The 17,556-nt window shown below is 38.8% G+C and overlaps 1 protein-coding gene across 3 annotated transcripts in view; it reads right to left on the reverse strand.

Moving 5' to 3' along the window:
* SLC44A1 (solute carrier family 44 member 1) overlaps positions 1–17,556 on the reverse strand; it is a 158,808-nt gene that overhangs the window by 103,299 nt on the left and 37,953 nt on the right. For 2 of the 3 annotated variants that reach the window (XM_047830653.1, XM_047830651.1), the window contains exon 2: positions 678–767. In XM_047830653.1, the coding sequence (XP_047686609.1) occupies positions 678–767 (90 nt within the window). Of the gene's footprint in view, positions 1–677; positions 768–11,099; positions 11,118–17,556 lie in introns of those variants that run through there. The other variant, XM_047830652.1, reaches the window with a different exon arrangement.

Genomic DNA, 17,556 nt, shown 5'->3' on the forward strand with positions numbered 1-17,556 from the left:
GTCCCCCACCTCCAACTGAGAGACGCCACTCAGTACAGCACACACAGCAGGCAGCAGGGGCCTAGTATGGGCAGAAGCAGTGAGCAGGCAGCTTCACCTCTTCAGGAAGAACTAAAAGATGTGAGAATTGGAAACACTGTCGATACCCCCTGGCACAACTTCTAATGTTATACAAAGGAACACACCAAGTCTCTGAAAGGAAAACTGGTACAAATATAGCCATCAGGTTTGTGTGATTGGGTTGGATAAATACTCAAGACTCCATGGCCAGTGCTCTGGTCAACATGCCATTAAGATCACAATTCACAGAAATTTATGTGGAATGATCTGGCTTCCTTAAATGATCTAGTGATCCTAATGATCCTAAATGATCTAGTAAAAGAGACAAAGTTCCAATCCCCTTAATGTTATCTCATGTAAGCTTAAAAAAAGAAAAAAAAAAATCAAGGGGTATCAAATACCAATGAATTGTATGGGACAAAAATAACCAGCTTCAATGATATCCTAGGGCCTCCTGTTATAAGCAATTCAGGAGGGGTTAAATATAAATAAATAAATAAATAAATAAATAAATAAATAAATAAATAAATAACAAGCTCCCCCTTTAAACCAATTCCCCATCATTCCCTTGGATCATGAGTTCACCAGGTTCTGATCATCTAGGAGAGTGTCCTTACCATTCCAATGCAGAAGAGAATAAAAAGCAGCAGCCAGGGTATGTCTGTACAGCTACGGTCCTCCAGTGGCTTCCATTCTCGTTTAGAGCTCTAATTGAAAATACAAAATAAGAGAGTGGCGAATGTTAAACGTAGTTAAAATGAGGAAGGCACAAAAATACCACTTACACCTAGACTCCTTCTTGCCTGACAAGTTTCTACTGAACCTATTAAGATACAACTCAAGTACAGGTCACCTTTCTGGGAAGTTTTCCCTAACACCCCACCTTTCTTCCTGGTTAGGCAGAGTCCTGACTCCAATGCTTTTCTTGTACCTCTATTAGAGTAGTTAGCATTCTGGGTTGGAATTGTTAACTGTATCCCCAGAAGAACATGAGCTTCACAAGGGAAAAGACCTCTTCTCATTTCCCAGCATCTAACATGACACCTGAGGGTTCAAGACATGTATTCAATAAGGCCTTTTTTAACGAATAAATGAACAAACAAATTCTTCCAACTTTAATCTTAGTGGTCGCTTTCTCTTTGTGTGTCCAGATGCTAAACTTAAAAATTCAGAAGGGCGCCTGGGTGGCTCAGTCAGTTAAGCGTCTGACTTTGGCGCGGGTCATGATCTCACAGTTCGTGAGTTCGAGCCCCACGTTGGGCTCTGTGCTAACGGCTCAGAGCCTGGAGCCTGCTTCGGATTCTGGGTCTCCTTCTCTCTCTGCCATTCCCCAGCTTGCACTGTCTGTCTGTCCGTCTCTCTCAGAAACAAACATCAAAAAAATTTTTTTTAATCTAGAATGTGCTTTACATATTATGTTCTTTTCTAGGAAGAAAGCCCATTAAAGTGAATTCCTATTCAAGGGTAATTTCTTTTAGATCTAATAAAATTCAGGAGAGAAAAACTAAATTAAAACATTTTTAGAGACAGATCTGGGTAACTCCTAAGCCACCATCCACGGATTTTCAGTCTGTTTCTAGAAAGTAGAAAGCGTTTCTCAATCAAACAGAGATTCCCTAACTGAAGAACTAGAAGCATTCTAAAAGTAAATGTGCGAAGTATTGAATGGAATCCTGATTGCATTTTTTTTTCTTATAGCAAATACTCTCAGGCTCTCAAGTCAGCTTACAAATTCCTTTTAACCAGAATGTAATAGAAAAAACACCCCTAAGTTTTCTAATGAACAAAAAACCCAGGGTCTCCCACCCTATGCTGGAAACAATAGGCAGAGAAGGGAGAGAAGGCAGCCTTGGGAAACCTATGGGAAAAGTTCTTGCGAGAAGGTTGGGGCCTCCAATGGCTTCCATGACAAGATCCAGGAAGCCATCTGGGAAGGCTTATCTTCAGGAAAGGGCATACCAACAGAAGGCGGCTGGAGATAATAAGGAGGCCTCTAGTATAATTAGTATTTAGAGTACAAGAGTCAGGAACTGGTTCTCAGGTTTGCTTATTGGCTTTTCCTCCCTTTAAAAAAGAAAACAACAGTTTTTAGCTATGTACCCTTTAATAACTTGATGAAAGCTACACATTCTTTTCTTGGGAGGTATGTATCTATTTGCATAGTTTTCATAAAACTTTAGGGAATTCAGACCCCAAGTTAGGAAACTCAGCTTTAAAATACCTGCTTATCAATGTTAAAAGCAGAGAGTCTGAGCTACAACCCTTCTTCCCTACCCCTCACATGCTAACCAGACAGATGCCTTTTCCTTGTTTAGTGCCTTACACTGTTCAATTGTTCAACAACAACAGCAAAAAACTCCACCCCCCTTAATAGATTGGTCCCAGACACCCACACAAGAAAACAAAAGAGCAGTAGTGACTCACAGGGGAAAACCTTACCCTAAGACTCTAACTAGAATTAAAAACCAAGAATGAGTAGGCAGTTTTTTCCTAAGGAATGTAACACTATGGAAAATGGATCAAGGACTCTGTTCTCTCGCCGGTTCTGTCATTAGTTAGCTACGTGACTTTGGAAAAATTGCTTCACCTCTCTGGGTGGCAGGAAGGAGTTAGACTGCATCTCTTAGGTTCCTTCCAACTGTAAAAATCTATGATCAGCAGGACAATTTTGTGAAAATTTTTATGACCAAAAAAAAAAAAAAAAAGAAAAGCTGCAAAAATAATTTTACATTATTCCTTGTACTTTTCAAGCAAGAATGCCAGTATTGTGGTCTATGTTTGGAACACAGCTACTCACAGTACGAATCGGTTAAGAATGTTTCTTTGTATTAAATAATTTCAATCTTGAATAATTCCCATTAGAGTAAAATGACTTACAAACACAGAATTTGGATACCTCTTTGAAATTCATATTTACCCTAAGGTAATTTCCAGAGCAAGAGCTACTTTAAGATGCTATATTTGTTTATCTTAAACAGTCTAAAAAAAAAAAAACAACAAAACAGTCTATTGGGGGGGGCAGGGAGGAGCCTCGGATTGATTGAGCATTTTCTTTATCCACAACTATTTTCTTAGCAATGTTACCTTAGACCAACATTCAGTTTTTAATGCTTAAATTTTCACCTACAACATAAAGAAAGTGGGATTTCACTCTTGACCAGAAACACACAGAGATTTGACATCCCAACAATTTAATTCTACTTACTGTGGGCCACTTGCGACCAAATACGTAAAAAAACCTTTCACTGGGGAGGAGAAGCGGAGAGAGGAGGGAGTTACATGTAAAAGATAGTGACAAGGTACAAACTAGAACAGAAGAACAACAAGGAGAGGGTGGCCACTCTTACTCAGATAAAAAAAGGCGTCTCTAGGGGCGCCTGGGTGGCACAGTCGGTTGAGCGTCCGACTTCAGCCAGGTCACGATCTCGCAGTCCGTGAGTTCGAGCCCTGCGTCAGGCTCTGGGCTGATGGCTCAGAGCCTGGAGCCTGTTTCCGATTCTGTGTCTCCCTCTCTCTCTGCCCCTCCCCCGTTCATGCTCTGTCTCTCTCTGTCCCCCCCCAAAAAATAAATAAATAAACGTTGAAAGGCGTCTCAGAGGAACGATGGCTTGGGGGTATTCTGAGGACTAAACGTGAGTATCTATCACACAGTAAGCACTAATTCTTAGTTATTCTTATTCATCCACACTTTTTAGTTAACCCTCTCCCTATTAAGATATCCTCTTACCAGATGGACCTTTCCAAATAAAAGAAATAAAAAGAATATTAAAGTTGCCTTTCCCCTTCTATTTACTACAACTTGACTTAATGGTGGCATGTTTGCATTTTAGCTACTGTTCTTAATGTTATCAGTCACTGATCACTATTAACTAGGTACTATACCCAAAGCTTTACATACTTTATGTCTTCTTTACATACATTATGTCTTCAAAACAGCTCTCTGATGCAGGTTACCATCCTTATTTCACAGATTAAAAAACAAAAACAACAACAACAAAAAACAACCCAAACTCAAAAGTTAAATAATCAGTCCAAGATTTTAGAGTTGTGCAACCAGACTCTGAATCCAACTCTGTGACCACAAAGCCAAATCCAATGAGAACATCGTTCATTTGCACCAGTCAGTGAGGAACAAAACTCCACTAGTTTTTCCTCACAACGCAAAACTGGGGAGCCAACCCAATTATTTAAAATCCTATAGGCACAGAGAAAGAGAGTGAGATGTTTTATGAGCCATGACATTTCTCAAGCGAGTCAAGAAACCCAACAGTTGAAAAATTTTAATGATTCTTTAACAGATTTAACCAAGTGGCAACTGGATTTAATGCTGTCTGTTTCTTCCAATTAAAATCCACATAGACCTGGCAGAAGTAAAATGTTTTACAAAAGCACGTTTTAAATGCGATTTTTATCCCCTTCTCAAATTCTATATGAGATTAATACAGGCTGTCAGTAAATGTTAGGTCCCTTCCCCTTCACACAATCTTACAATTTAGGAACTAAATAGGGTCAACGTAATCATACTGTGCAAACCTTAAATGACAATGATTGAGACTGAGGGAAGGGAAAGGTAGGGACTAGCCCAAGGGATCCTATTTGATCCTCAAAACAAGTCGGTTAGTCATTATTATATGTTCCTGATTTTTCTACTTTGTAAAAGAGAAAACCAAGGTTCAGAGAAAATAAGTGGAAAATCTATATCTGAAACCTGAGACCTCAAACTCAAGCAGAGAGATGGACACTGTAAGACTTAAGGAAATGCTAAAAATAAAAAAAAAAACATGGTAACAAGATGAAGAATGCTTTTGTCAGGCTCATCAATAGACTAAACACAGCCCAGGAAAGAATCAATAAACTCAAGGATAGGTCAATAGAAATTACTGAAAATGAAACACAAAGAAAAAAAGAGCGAAAAATCAAAAGCCCACAAAAGAGCATCCGAGAACTACAGGGCAATATCAAATGGTCTAACATATGTGTAATTGGAACCCCAGAAGGAGAAGATTGAATGGGGCAGGGAAAATGTTAGAAGAAATAATGACTGAGAATCCTACAAAAATTATAACAAAAGAAATTTATAAGAAAGCACAGCTATATTTACTAAATTTATAACAAAAAAAATCAAAGCACAGATCCAAGAGGTTCAGAGAATCCCAAACAGGACAAATCCAATATACATACGCATGTGTGCATACACACACATACACACACTATACATATCATATTCAAACTGTTGAAAACCAAAAATAAAGAGATCATCTTGATGGCAGCAGGAGGTGGGCACATTACATACAGAGAAACAAAGATTAAGCAACCTTCTTGTCAGAAACTATGCAAAACAAAACAAAAGGCATGCAATGACATCTTTAAATCATTGAAACAATTTTTTAAAAAGTCAACACTTATTAGGGGACCCTGGGTGGCTCCGTGGTCTGACTCTTGATTTCAGCTCCAGTCATGGTCCCAGAATCATGGGATTGAGCCCCACTTAGGATTCCCTCTCTCTCTCTCTCTCTCTCCCACTGCTCCTCTCCCCCATTCATACTCGCTCTCTAAAAAAAAAAGAAAATCATATATATATTTCTGAGAAAAATGGTTCTCAAAAATAGACTTTTTCAAACAAACTCTAAGAATTTATTAGCAGCAAACCTGAACTACAAAAACTGTTCAGGCTGTGGCTGGCTCAGTCAGTAGAGCATGCGACTCTTGACCTCAAGGTTGTGAGTTCAGGCCTCACATTTGGCATTGAGCCTTCTGTTAAAAAAAAAAAAAAAATCTTCAGGCTGAAAGAATAAAATACCAGACAAATCTGAATGTATAAAAAGAAAGATTTCCAAAAATAGGAAAAATGAAGCTTTGACATTTTCCATAAAGTTTTTAAAATAAGGGTATATGTGAATGTGGAGGTTCCTCAAAAAATTTAAAATAGATCTACCCTATGACCCAGCAATAGCACTGCCAGGAATTTACCCAAGGGATACAGGAGTACTGATGCATAGGGGCACTTGTACCCCAATGTTTACAGCAGCACTTTCAACAATAGCCAAATTATGTAAAGAGCCTAAATGTCCAACAACTGATGAATGGATAAAGAAATTGTGGTTTATATACACAATGGAATACTACGTGGCAATGAGAAAGAATGAAATATGGCCTTTTGTAGCAACGTGGATGGAACTGGAGAGTGTTATGCTAAGTGAAGTAAGTCATACAGAGAAAGACAGATACCATGTGTTTTCACTCTTATGTGGATCCTGAGAAACTTAACAGAAGACCATGGGGGAGGGGTAGGGAAAAAAAAAAAAAAAGGTTAGAGAGGGAGGGAGGCAAAACATAAGAGACTCTTAAAAACTGAGAACAAACTGAGGGTTGATGGGGGGGTGGGAGGGAGGGGAGGGTGGGTGATGGGTATTGAGGAGGGCATCTGTTGGGATGAGCACTGGGTGTTGTATGGAAACCAATTAGACAATAAATTTCATATTTAAAAAATAATAATAAAAAAATGAAAGGTAAAAAAATAAAGTAAAAAATAAAATAAGGGTATATGTGTATAACAACATTCACATTATATAGTCTTTTGACTTATACAAGGTTAGTAATCTAGAAAGCAGAATTATAATTTTTAATAATAGTACTAGCCATAAAAAGCAATTCTTTTTTTTTTAATGTTTATTTACTTTGGAGAGACAGAGCATGAGTGGGAGAGGGGCAGAGAGAGAAAGAGAATCTGAAGCACATAAAAAGCAATTCTAAGACCACAACTGACCTCTATCTCATGTTTATGTTTTTATTATATTCATATCCTTGAAGTTAGGTAAGAACAATGTTTAATACCTTCACATTCCTCCCTACAGTTTGTACACATCATAGATACAAGCAAGGAAACAAGAAAGAAAAGCTTCCACAGCATCTCTTACAGAAGTCTTAGCAGGAGCACCTATGTCCTAGACTCCACATTCACTATAAGCCCTAATAGCTAAATCCAAGGCCTTCTGGTAAATTTGATAAGCTGTAGTAGGGATGTATATTTTTTAGGAACTAAACCCATAAAAAGTTTTGACCTAAATTTCCATGTTATTTCTAATGAAAGAATAGTTGCTGAATAAATATATTGCAGATATTAGTAACACACAAAGGTTTTGACAAATGATAGGTCATAACCAGTCAGGTCAAATCAGGTATCACTGGAAGCCATCAGCAGTAATTGGGTGGGCCAAGTCAGGGATCAGTTAGGTAGGAAAAGGTCTGGCAGATGTGAATCTAGACAGGGCAGGAAGGATCAGGAAGAAATGAAAGGATCAGAGAGGCAATACCAACAATCCAGAATCAAGGAAAAAAAAAAAAAAGTCAAGTAGGTCTCAAATACGGAGGCAAGCGGAGGGAGTCACGAGACACTCTGGTGATACCTAATACCTAACAGCAATGACTGAATGCTTCTGGCCTCCTTTTTATACTCTATGCTTACTCTCTGTATGACTTTCTCCTAATTAAATAAAAGTATGCAGCTTCCCAAAGATTCTTACAATAATCTCATAACATCATTACCTAATGCTATGAATCTTTCCTTGACACAGCAGACTTGTGTAGACAGGGTTTGGAGAAAATGAAAAACGTGCTACAAAAAGAGCATAATTACACTAAGAAGTTACTTGATTTTCAGACAACACTCTCAAGCATTTTGTTGATTCTTCAATACTGAGCGCCACTACAATGGACCTGAGATTCAAAGCCAAGTAAGAAAGCCTCTGTCCTCTCTGAGCTCTAGTTTAGTAAAAGAGAAACAAATTAGGTACTATGATTATGGCTGAGTGATGCCAAAATAGAGATGCGTAAAAACTACTGCAGGAATAGAGATGGGAACTATTAAGTAAACATTTGTGAGATCTGTTGAAATTACCTCACAAACTCTGAAGCAAACATTGAAAAATGATTCTTTGGTGTCTAAAATAGAATGTGTTTTGTGCCCAAAACATACTGAAAATTCTTGCTGCTATGATGGGGAAATACTGACTGCCAAATAAGAATTATTCCACTCAGAAATGTTTAGTAGTAAACAAACAGAACATTAGGTTGGTTTAAAAATACAAAAATCAGCCATTTCGTTACTTTGTATCCATTAAGATTTCTTGATGCTAAAGGTTCTATGGTTGTTCCCTTTAGGAAGGAGCCCTCTCAGCCTTTCGCACAATTAGTGCCATGCGGTATTTACTAAGCTGCCACAATATTTTCATGTTGATGTCACTGGTGAGATTCCTAAGTACTATCTGGTCACGTACATCTAGAATTGCTTCAGCCTAGAACTTCTGGTGCACTAATTGACCACAAGCTCCCTTGTCATCTCCCTAGAGTAAGCCAGAGGACTGTATTCTCTCCCACATTCAAAGCAGCAATAACTGACAACCCCCGAGGCTGCTCCAAAGGGAAAGACGTGGTGTACTGGCGACGTTAAGCCTGCAAAAAGACAAACCAGCATCAACTCCAACACCGTTTGGGCCAGGAGTTCACAACTGTAGTTGCCCATACTTCTATGTTTTGATCAATCAGGAGGTATACTGCAAATATGCATTATAACTAAGCACTGAAGCTTAGAAACTTAAGCAGAGTCAAGATTATCCTTATGAGGTCATCAACACATCCCTACAGTCCTACTTGCAGCAATCAGGAGAGTGAAACTGGTAGGTCAGTAATTGCAGTAACCTGAAGACTACACCTCATGAGAAGCCTATGGACGCCCATCCCTCATGTGTGCCTAGATCTCCGCAGCACAGATCCGTCCCCTCCATCCCAGCTGCCTTTCCCAGGCCCTAATGAAAAGCCAACCATGCATGTGAAGGCCAAAGCAAGCTGAGATGTAGCCTCTCAAGCAGCACAGATTCCCAGCATGTGTCCTTGGGGTATGCTTGCTAATTTGTTGAATAATCAAATTCCCCCTTCCAGTGTTTTGTTTGTTTTTTGATATCCTGATCTCTCTACTTTCTGGGCAAACAGACCACCTCCAAAAGTGGCTCCAGAGTTCCAATGAGTCTGCTAGTTTTCATTGTCCTGGGTGCTCCTTGGCAGACCCAGGAGGCCTCCAAGGTGACTGCTACTACATATGTGTGATTTAAGCACATGTGTGGCAAACACTGGGCTATCTGTGAGGACTTTCTTTTGTTCATGCCAGTCTGTTTTACACAAAAATCTCCAGTATTAAAGACAAATAGTCGTACACTCCAAATCTTCAAAGCTCCCTCCAAGGACATACTGCTTCATTAAATTCCCCAATATGCTTTTATTTGTGCAGAGTAGTAACAAAAGAATAAAAGAGCTGATGTGTATCATTTTTGCCACAATTTTCAATAGAGTGAGCAGACCTGATGAAGTTGGGTAGCAATAAAACATGGAGGCTTTCAGCCTTCTGTTCACAGCACCTGCAAATAAAATCCTGTAATAGGATTTTGAAAGACATTGCCTGCCCTTTGGGAAAGCTCTCTCAAGGATTTGGAGTGCATAACTACTTACAGTTACCATAAGTAATCCGTTTCATTTGCTAAGCCTGGTGTTGGCAATTTATATTTGAAAGGTAAAAATAAAAGCATGATTTTAACAGGCAGTTAAAGGTAATAAGATACATTGAGTGGAAAGATACAGGCATCTGTGTCCAACTGCTTTTCTTAGTTCATGAACTTTATGCTAAATCACAAACATTCATCCGTTTAAGAAAAAAGGGGGAAGTGGCAACTAGAGCTGCTTACAAGTTATGTAATTACACAGTGATAGAAAGATCATGGGGAGGTATCTTGCTTTTGTCTTCATTCTTCCTCCAACTGCCCTAAAAACAGATAGATAGATAGATAGATAGATAGATACCTGGGGACCCGCTACAAAGATGTTCTTACATCAGACTCCTTAGTGACCGCCTTTCTCGAACATGAGCACATGATAATTACTGGAGATAAGCCAAGATCATCCTGCTTTGCAATATAGCAAACAGCATCTTTTACCTCCGTCGTCAATGAAACATGATCAAAATTATACAGACGAGCCTTGTCTGCAATCCTCAAACAGTAGTTATAAGTTGTCTTTCTTCTGAATCAGTGGTGAACAATGTTTTTAATTTGAAATTACCATTTAATTTTTTTAATTAGACAGTTTTGATGGCCTTCATTTTTCCCCATTACATCCAACAAGTGTCCGAACTTCTTAGGGACTTGATACCAAGGACAGATTAATAAGACCAAAGATCTGCTTTGCACCCCCTCCCTTCTACAGTACCATGAATGGATTTACTGAGTTTCCTTGCTATACTAGAAACCTTTATTAAAGCAGGAATTTGTAGGTACTCAGTATAGGATTCTTACTCCAATCTGGCTTCCTTTCCATGACAGAATAGGTAAGAACTGACTTATGAAGTCCATGCTGACTAAGGAGAAGGAATGTGAAGATTACAGCGATTATAACATAGATAATGAGTGGGTGGAATTGAGTAAATTTATATTTTAAATCAAAATTAGCTGTTGTCTTTGCCAATGAAGATGTTTTTAATTCATTGCAAACATGCACAGAAACAAATATATGTTCAATTCTATGGCAGTGTCTAAGAACTCTTGAGAAATCAAATCCCTATAATAGTTTTTTAAAAAATTTGGAACCCTCACAATAGGGACCAGAGTCCCTTCCTTTGTGTCCCTATAACATACTGTGCATATACCACCATTACAGTAATTATCACTTCACATATAAGTATTTGCTTCCCCAGCAGATTACAAATTTCATGAGGGTAAGGGTAATATGTCTATTTATTTTTTAATTAAATCAGGGAGCAGCACTATTTACTGTTGGTAAGCTGTAAAGCCTATTCCACATGAAACAATGTGTGCAGAACCTTCCCGTAAGGGACTGAACATATAATGTCCATTCTTCCCATCTTACTGCCTACTTAGGGGCAAGGATGTATTGGTTTTATTCACTGCTATGTAGATGAACAGTGTCTGGCACATAGTAGGCTCTCAGTCAATTGCTTGAATGAATGAATGAATGAACAAGGCTAGGTTTCTTACCATTGGGGTGACATAATGTTAGAGCAAACATCCTTACTGCCTCTCCTGCATAAGATCACGTCCCTACAAAGCATTCTACTGCATCACAGGCTGGCTCCTTTTCCCACAGATATTATATAGTATGGTATTCCGCAAAGATGTTTATTATAGATCTACAAGAAAAATAAATTCCAAATTTAAATAAGTTTCAGAAACACTAACAAAATCTAGTCTTTCAAGCATAACTTGTCTGGGGCCTTTCTGTGAGAGTCACCAAAACTTATTTGGTCATACACCCATTAGGAGACATGAATACAGAGCATAAGGGTTCATGCTTCCACTGAAAAACACTTTCAGAAGTAAAGGCAAGTAATGCTAGTTAAGACAATGCTGAAAGCAATTTAAACTGGATAGATACTTTTGGAAAGTAACTTGGCAGTACACTTCAAACTCCAAGGAAATAAGCTAAAACATTAAAATGGCTACACACGAGATGTTCAATACAGTGCTCTTATGAAAAAAGAATTAGAAATTAACAGAAAATCGTTCAATATGAGAATAGAATACTCGGCAATCATAAAAATACTTATGAAGACTTTGCCTTGTAGCATATGAAAATGAAAATGATAAAAAAAAATAGTGTTAAAAAATATGGTAGGGGGACACCTGGGTGGCTCAGTTGGTGAAGCGTCTGCCTTCAGCTCAGGTCATGATCTCACAGTTTGTGAGTTTGAGCCCCACACTGGGGTCTCTGCTGTCACACAGAGCCTGCTTCAGATCCTGTCTCCTCTCTCTCTGCCCCTCCCCTGCTCATGCATGCTCTCACTCTCCCTCAAAAATAAATAAAACTTAAAAAAATTTTTAAGATTTTTAAAAAATATGGTATGAAACTGTATCTATGCTCTGGCTCTACAACTTGTACAATAGTATATGAAAATGTACACACCTTGGGAGGGGATAGTGCAATTTTTAAATAGTTTGACTTATAATGTGTTTTCCTCACTTTGACTTCCATCAATGCTATTTAATTATGGAAGAAACAACAACAGAAAAGTGCTCCTGGCTCCCATTTCTCCAGATTATTATTTCTCTACTTCCTCAGTGTAGTATCAGCTATATATAGACACAGTACCAAAACCTCCAGAAAATGTTCACGTTATTCTATCTGACATTTATTGACAGGAGATCAGAACACTTTAAACGTCACTAGAAAGCTGTATGCTGAAAATCACCTAGACAGGAGCAAGGTTTCTCCTGAAGAAAGTGGAAGAAGTGGCAAGATCAGACAGGTAATAAATATACCAGCAAACATTAGAGCGGTAATACATGGGTATGGTGAGAAGGAGCAACACAGGCTGGGTTCGAATCCTGGCTCCTCCTCCTCTTTTTTTTTTTTTTTTTGAGAGAGAGAGAGGGCACAAGTGAGCGAGGGGCAGGGGCAGAGAATGAGATGGAGAATCCCATGAGAGGCAGAGAGAGAGAGAGAGAGAGAGAGAGAGAGAGAGAGAGAGAGAGAGGCAGGGCTCACCTAGGGCTCATGTTTTAACCAAAGCTGGGCTCCTGCTCACCCAAAGCAAAGCTCAAGCTCACCCAAAGCGGGGCTTGAACTGATGAACTGTGAGATCATGACCTGAGCCGAAGTCAAATACTTAACAACTGAGCCACCCAGGCACCCCTGGCTCCTCTTCTAAATAGAAGTATGACCAGCTGACTTGATTCCCCCACTTACAAGGTAAAGAAACTATCCACAAGCCATGTGCTGTGACTTGCAGGAATAAATAATTTTAAGTAAAGCTCCACACTAGGACCAGGCCCTAAACCATTGTTAATGCCCTTGCACAACTGGCAAAGGGGGAAAATCTTTCCCATGATGCATCTTAAAAATTGACTTTTAACAATAATCATGTCAAACATGTAAAAATTGCTCCCATATTGCATACATTCTAAAATGTGTGCCTGAAAAGCGAAACATTAGTTATAAAGGAAATACAACCAGGAGAAATTAATGAGTGCACAGGTGTAGAGATAATCATGGTAAATGTAAGAAACAAACTAACAGTAACCCTCAAAAGGCAATGACAACAACAGCAAATGAAATGGCTTCCTAGATCTTAAACATTTTAAGAAATTTGAAGAAAACTTCAATTCTACAACCCATAGTCAAACAAACTATACAAAACTCCATCCATTCAACATAGAGCTATTATCGCATGGCAGGAACCACACTGGGACTTAAGAGAGTTGATTACTTGACACCCACCTTTCTGTTCTCCTCTTGCTAACCTTTCTCATCTCTGGGGTTTACCTTTCCTCTCCTCCCTTTCATAAATACACAATTCATTTAAGTTCACATATGCGGACTGGTGAAATGACAGACAAAATGCACATATCTACCAAGAGTGGGAAAAGGTCATGCATCAACCTCAATTGAGATTACCAAAATAATGTTGTATTCAAAGTATTTAGTGACTGTGTGACACTAAATGCAAACAATAACTTATATTACTGAACATATTCCATGTGCCAGACACTTTACCCATATTAACCTATTTCACTTTCACAACAAGCCTCTGAGGTTGATACTATTATCATTCCCATTTTACTGATGGGAAAACTGAGGCAAAGAGGGGGTAAATAACTTGCCCGAGTCACACAGCCAGTAAGTACTAAAACAGCAGGGATATGAAGCAGGTAGTTGGGTTCCAGGGCTCATGACCGCTCTGTTCTTCCGTGTTCACTGTGGTTAACGTATGCTGTGTAAATAGTGTGGACTAATGTACATGAAAGAGAAGAGGGAAAACAGAATAATGAGAGGCAGAAGAATTACAGCAAAAATACTATAGTACCTTCTGTGGCTTATTTTATCTAAATTGATTTTTTTTTTTTTTGCACAGTTAACATTTTCCTCACAGGAAAATTATAGGCCATAATGAAGAATAACATGTTATTAACATATTTTGTATTTTGATTTCAAAGATAATTTCCAAATGTCCAAATATTGCTGTTGATATTTGAAGAAAACACCTGCAGTGATGTCTACAGATAGGAACAACTGCTGGTTCCTCATAGCCCTCTGTAACTTCCATCCATGTTTTGCATAACAGTTGTTCAGGTTTCAAAGAGAAAAACAATACTAAAGTACTACTTTGCTAATAAGAAATCACATAGAAGGGGAGCCTGGCTGGCTCAGTCGGTTAGGGCATCTGACTTGATCTCACCCCACACTGGGCGGAGAGCTTACTTAAAAGAAAAAAAGAAATCACACACAAATGCCCATCTAGAGACGAATGGAACAGTACAATGTGGTATATACCCATAGCATGGAATGTAAGTTTTGGAATAAAAAGGAGTGAAGTGATACATATTACAACATGAACATGGATGAACTTTGAAGACATTAAAGTGAAAAAGGGCAGACACAAAAGGCCACATATTATATGATTCCATTTATATAAAATGTCCAGAAAAGGCAAATCTATAAAGACAGAAAGAGTAGAGCTTGCCTAGTGTTGGATGGGAGTTGAGGGGAAATGGGAAATGACCACTCATGGGTATGGGGTTTCTTTGGGGGATGATAAAAATGTTCTAAAATTGATTGTGGTAATGGTTGCACAACTCTGAATGTACTAAAAACTATGGTACAGTAAATTTTAGATGGGTGAATTATAAGGTGTAAGAATTACATCTCAATAAAGCTGTTTTATGTATAAAAGAAATCACAGAAAACACTTAAAAGGGGGCCATATTGGCCACTTCCTATTAGCACTTTCAATATAGCTACATTAGGTATACAACAAGATGAAAGCTGAATAGTTTTAATTCAGGTGAAGAATTGGGTAATGATGGAATTTAATGAAAGAAAGATTTTTCTGAGAAATCAGAAATTACAAGCATTACAAGATAGAGTGCTGATTTTCACAGAATAGTTCAATCCTTCTGCGGGGGTCACAAGAGGAAAAGAGAAATAAGGTTGCAGAGAACTGAAATAAAAGATTAAAACAGATCAAAGTAGAAACAGAAAAGTCATCTTAAAGAGACCAAAGGACACACACACCAAGGCAAAACTAGACTGTGGTGTAAACACACCTAGAACGCACTTGCCAGGAAAAAAAAGCCAGAAAGCGCAGGTATATACGCAACTACTATTTATTCAGCACCTATTAGGTGGCAGGATCTGTACTTGACCAGTTACACTGAGAAATAACAGTCTGAGATATAAACGCTGACACCTGTCCTTCCAAACGGTCTTGAGGAGAGGTGCCAGGGCAGCAGACTCTAGACTGATGAACAGACAAGCCAGACTAGTGAGACGTGAGTCATCCAGCTTGCTCTGTTTATCCGATTCCACGTCACTGGGCAACCTTCTGACTGTCCTCTGTAGCTTCTTCCCCCAAGTTAACAAGCCATGTGCATAACCTAACTAGAGAGCTATGGAAAAAATAACAGAGTAACAGAGGCTACTGCACGTGCAAAGAGTCTAGATGAATACATGCAAACTAAGCTGTTAACCACTGTTGTTTCGTGAGGCAGGATCAGAAGGACTTTCCATATTTGGATTGCACTATTAAAAAAAAAGTACTACTTCCTATTAAGAATAAATATGATAATTTAAAAATAATAATTTGGCTTTACCTTAACACTAGCTGAGACAACTAACATTTTCTAGTCTCTATGTCAGTTTTAACTTAGCCTCCTGAGCTGACGAATGTGTCTTATGACTTTGTTTTATGTGATTCTACTATTAGTGGAAGGATGCACTCTATATGCACTAGCAAAATTAAGTTTCTGAGCCTCCAAAGCTCTAGGGTGTGGTGAATTCTAAGACCGATGATATTCGGTAAAGTCACCTATAGCCAACAGCTGGGCTTCCTTGGTAAAACCTGAACCACACCAAGTTTTATGCATTCAAATTCTATACGCAGAAAATAATAAAGAGCTATAGTTTAGAACCCTTCTGGAGAGTTCTCCCAGTATTTCAGCCTAATTTACAAACAGGCAGCTGTTAGACCTACAGATTGGCCTTACCTCGCAGCCTGGGAGACAAAGAGGTTGGTTCTATACCACCACCAACCTCAAACACCCTCTCCCTGCCTACAAACAGATGAGGAGCTATGGAGGAAGCCCTAGGAACATGAGAGTTCTGGTTTAGCTTGGCCCTAGAATCTGGGTCCTAAGTCCAACCACATTCCCACCCCTGCCCAGAGTTTAAAATTCGAGGCCAGAGCACCCAGTAGTAAGGGCCACTGAATGGTGCCAACATGTCAGCATCATGCAACCAGCTGGCCTTCAGCCACCCCTAAGTATGACCAGATGCTTATGTCCAAGTGAATGCAGGGTCTGAGAATGCTATATTGCCAGAAACCCTCAAAACCCACTTCTTGGTAAATCTAACTATTAAAAATCAAGACATCGATTATGTAAGTCCGAAATGGAAAAGAATAATACAGGGGATTCAAGCATCAAATTAACAGTTGGATTAGAAGACTATTAAGTCCCTTCCAACCCTGAGATACAATGGTTCCACCCTGAGGGAAGGTTTTCAGGAAAATATGTGAGCACATCAGGAGCTAAATTAATGAAAACCAGCTGAAGAGCTGAAGTGATTAAAAAGAAAACTCATACAAAAAAAGACTAGATACACCCAAATAAGTGAGAAGGAACACTGAATCAACAAATTAATAGCCCTATAAATGACAGATACTAAATGTGCTCTTAAAAAAATATGTATCAACCAAGAAAAATGAATGTTAATGAACCAAACTTGAATAAATGCTCCCAAAACATGAACATCTGTAAACCTCTATGCCCTATGAGTTATTAAAATATCCCACTCATAAGAAACAATTTTTGTCCACCTCCAAAGCCAAGTTCTAAGCTCTAGCTGACTGTATTTGTACCTTGACCAGTCTGTATCAAAATCTGGCAACCCATCTTTCCCACCAACTAGTCCTGTGTCTACTGAAGTTACTTTTCTTACATCAGAAGATTAATTTTCATAAACCCCTTAAAAGCAACTACTTTTTTTCTCTTTCCACACCGCTATCCCACTCCATACCAACTGGTTCTTTCTGTACTGCCCAAAGTATGTGACGATTCTCAGTCACAGTCCCACTTCAAACAACGATACAACTTCCAACCATGTTGTTCCCATATTCAAAAAGTCTCCACTTCCCTGAAATCCAATTAAATCCTACTTCCAATCTATGAGAACTACAGATACGATCACAAAGAAACACTTCACTCTAAGATGATACATGTAAGACTGGGTTACCAAATGACAAGCTACTAATCCACTGTGGAATAAAAAGTACAAGCTCCTGGTGGAATCCTAGTACCCAACAAACATGAAACCAGTCTCCATACCTTGAAGCCTCCCTTCCTGACAATACCATGATTCCCTGGTCATAAGGCAACGTGTCTCTGGCCTCCTGGTCTACTACAAAAAAGCACAGGGCTCACCTCGTAACTATGTAAACAC

The sequence above is a fragment of the Prionailurus viverrinus genome, chromosome D4 (genome assembly GCF_022837055.1).
Source record: "Prionailurus viverrinus isolate Anna chromosome D4, UM_Priviv_1.0, whole genome shotgun sequence".
Lineage (NCBI taxonomy): Eukaryota > Metazoa > Chordata > Mammalia > Carnivora > Felidae > Prionailurus > Prionailurus viverrinus.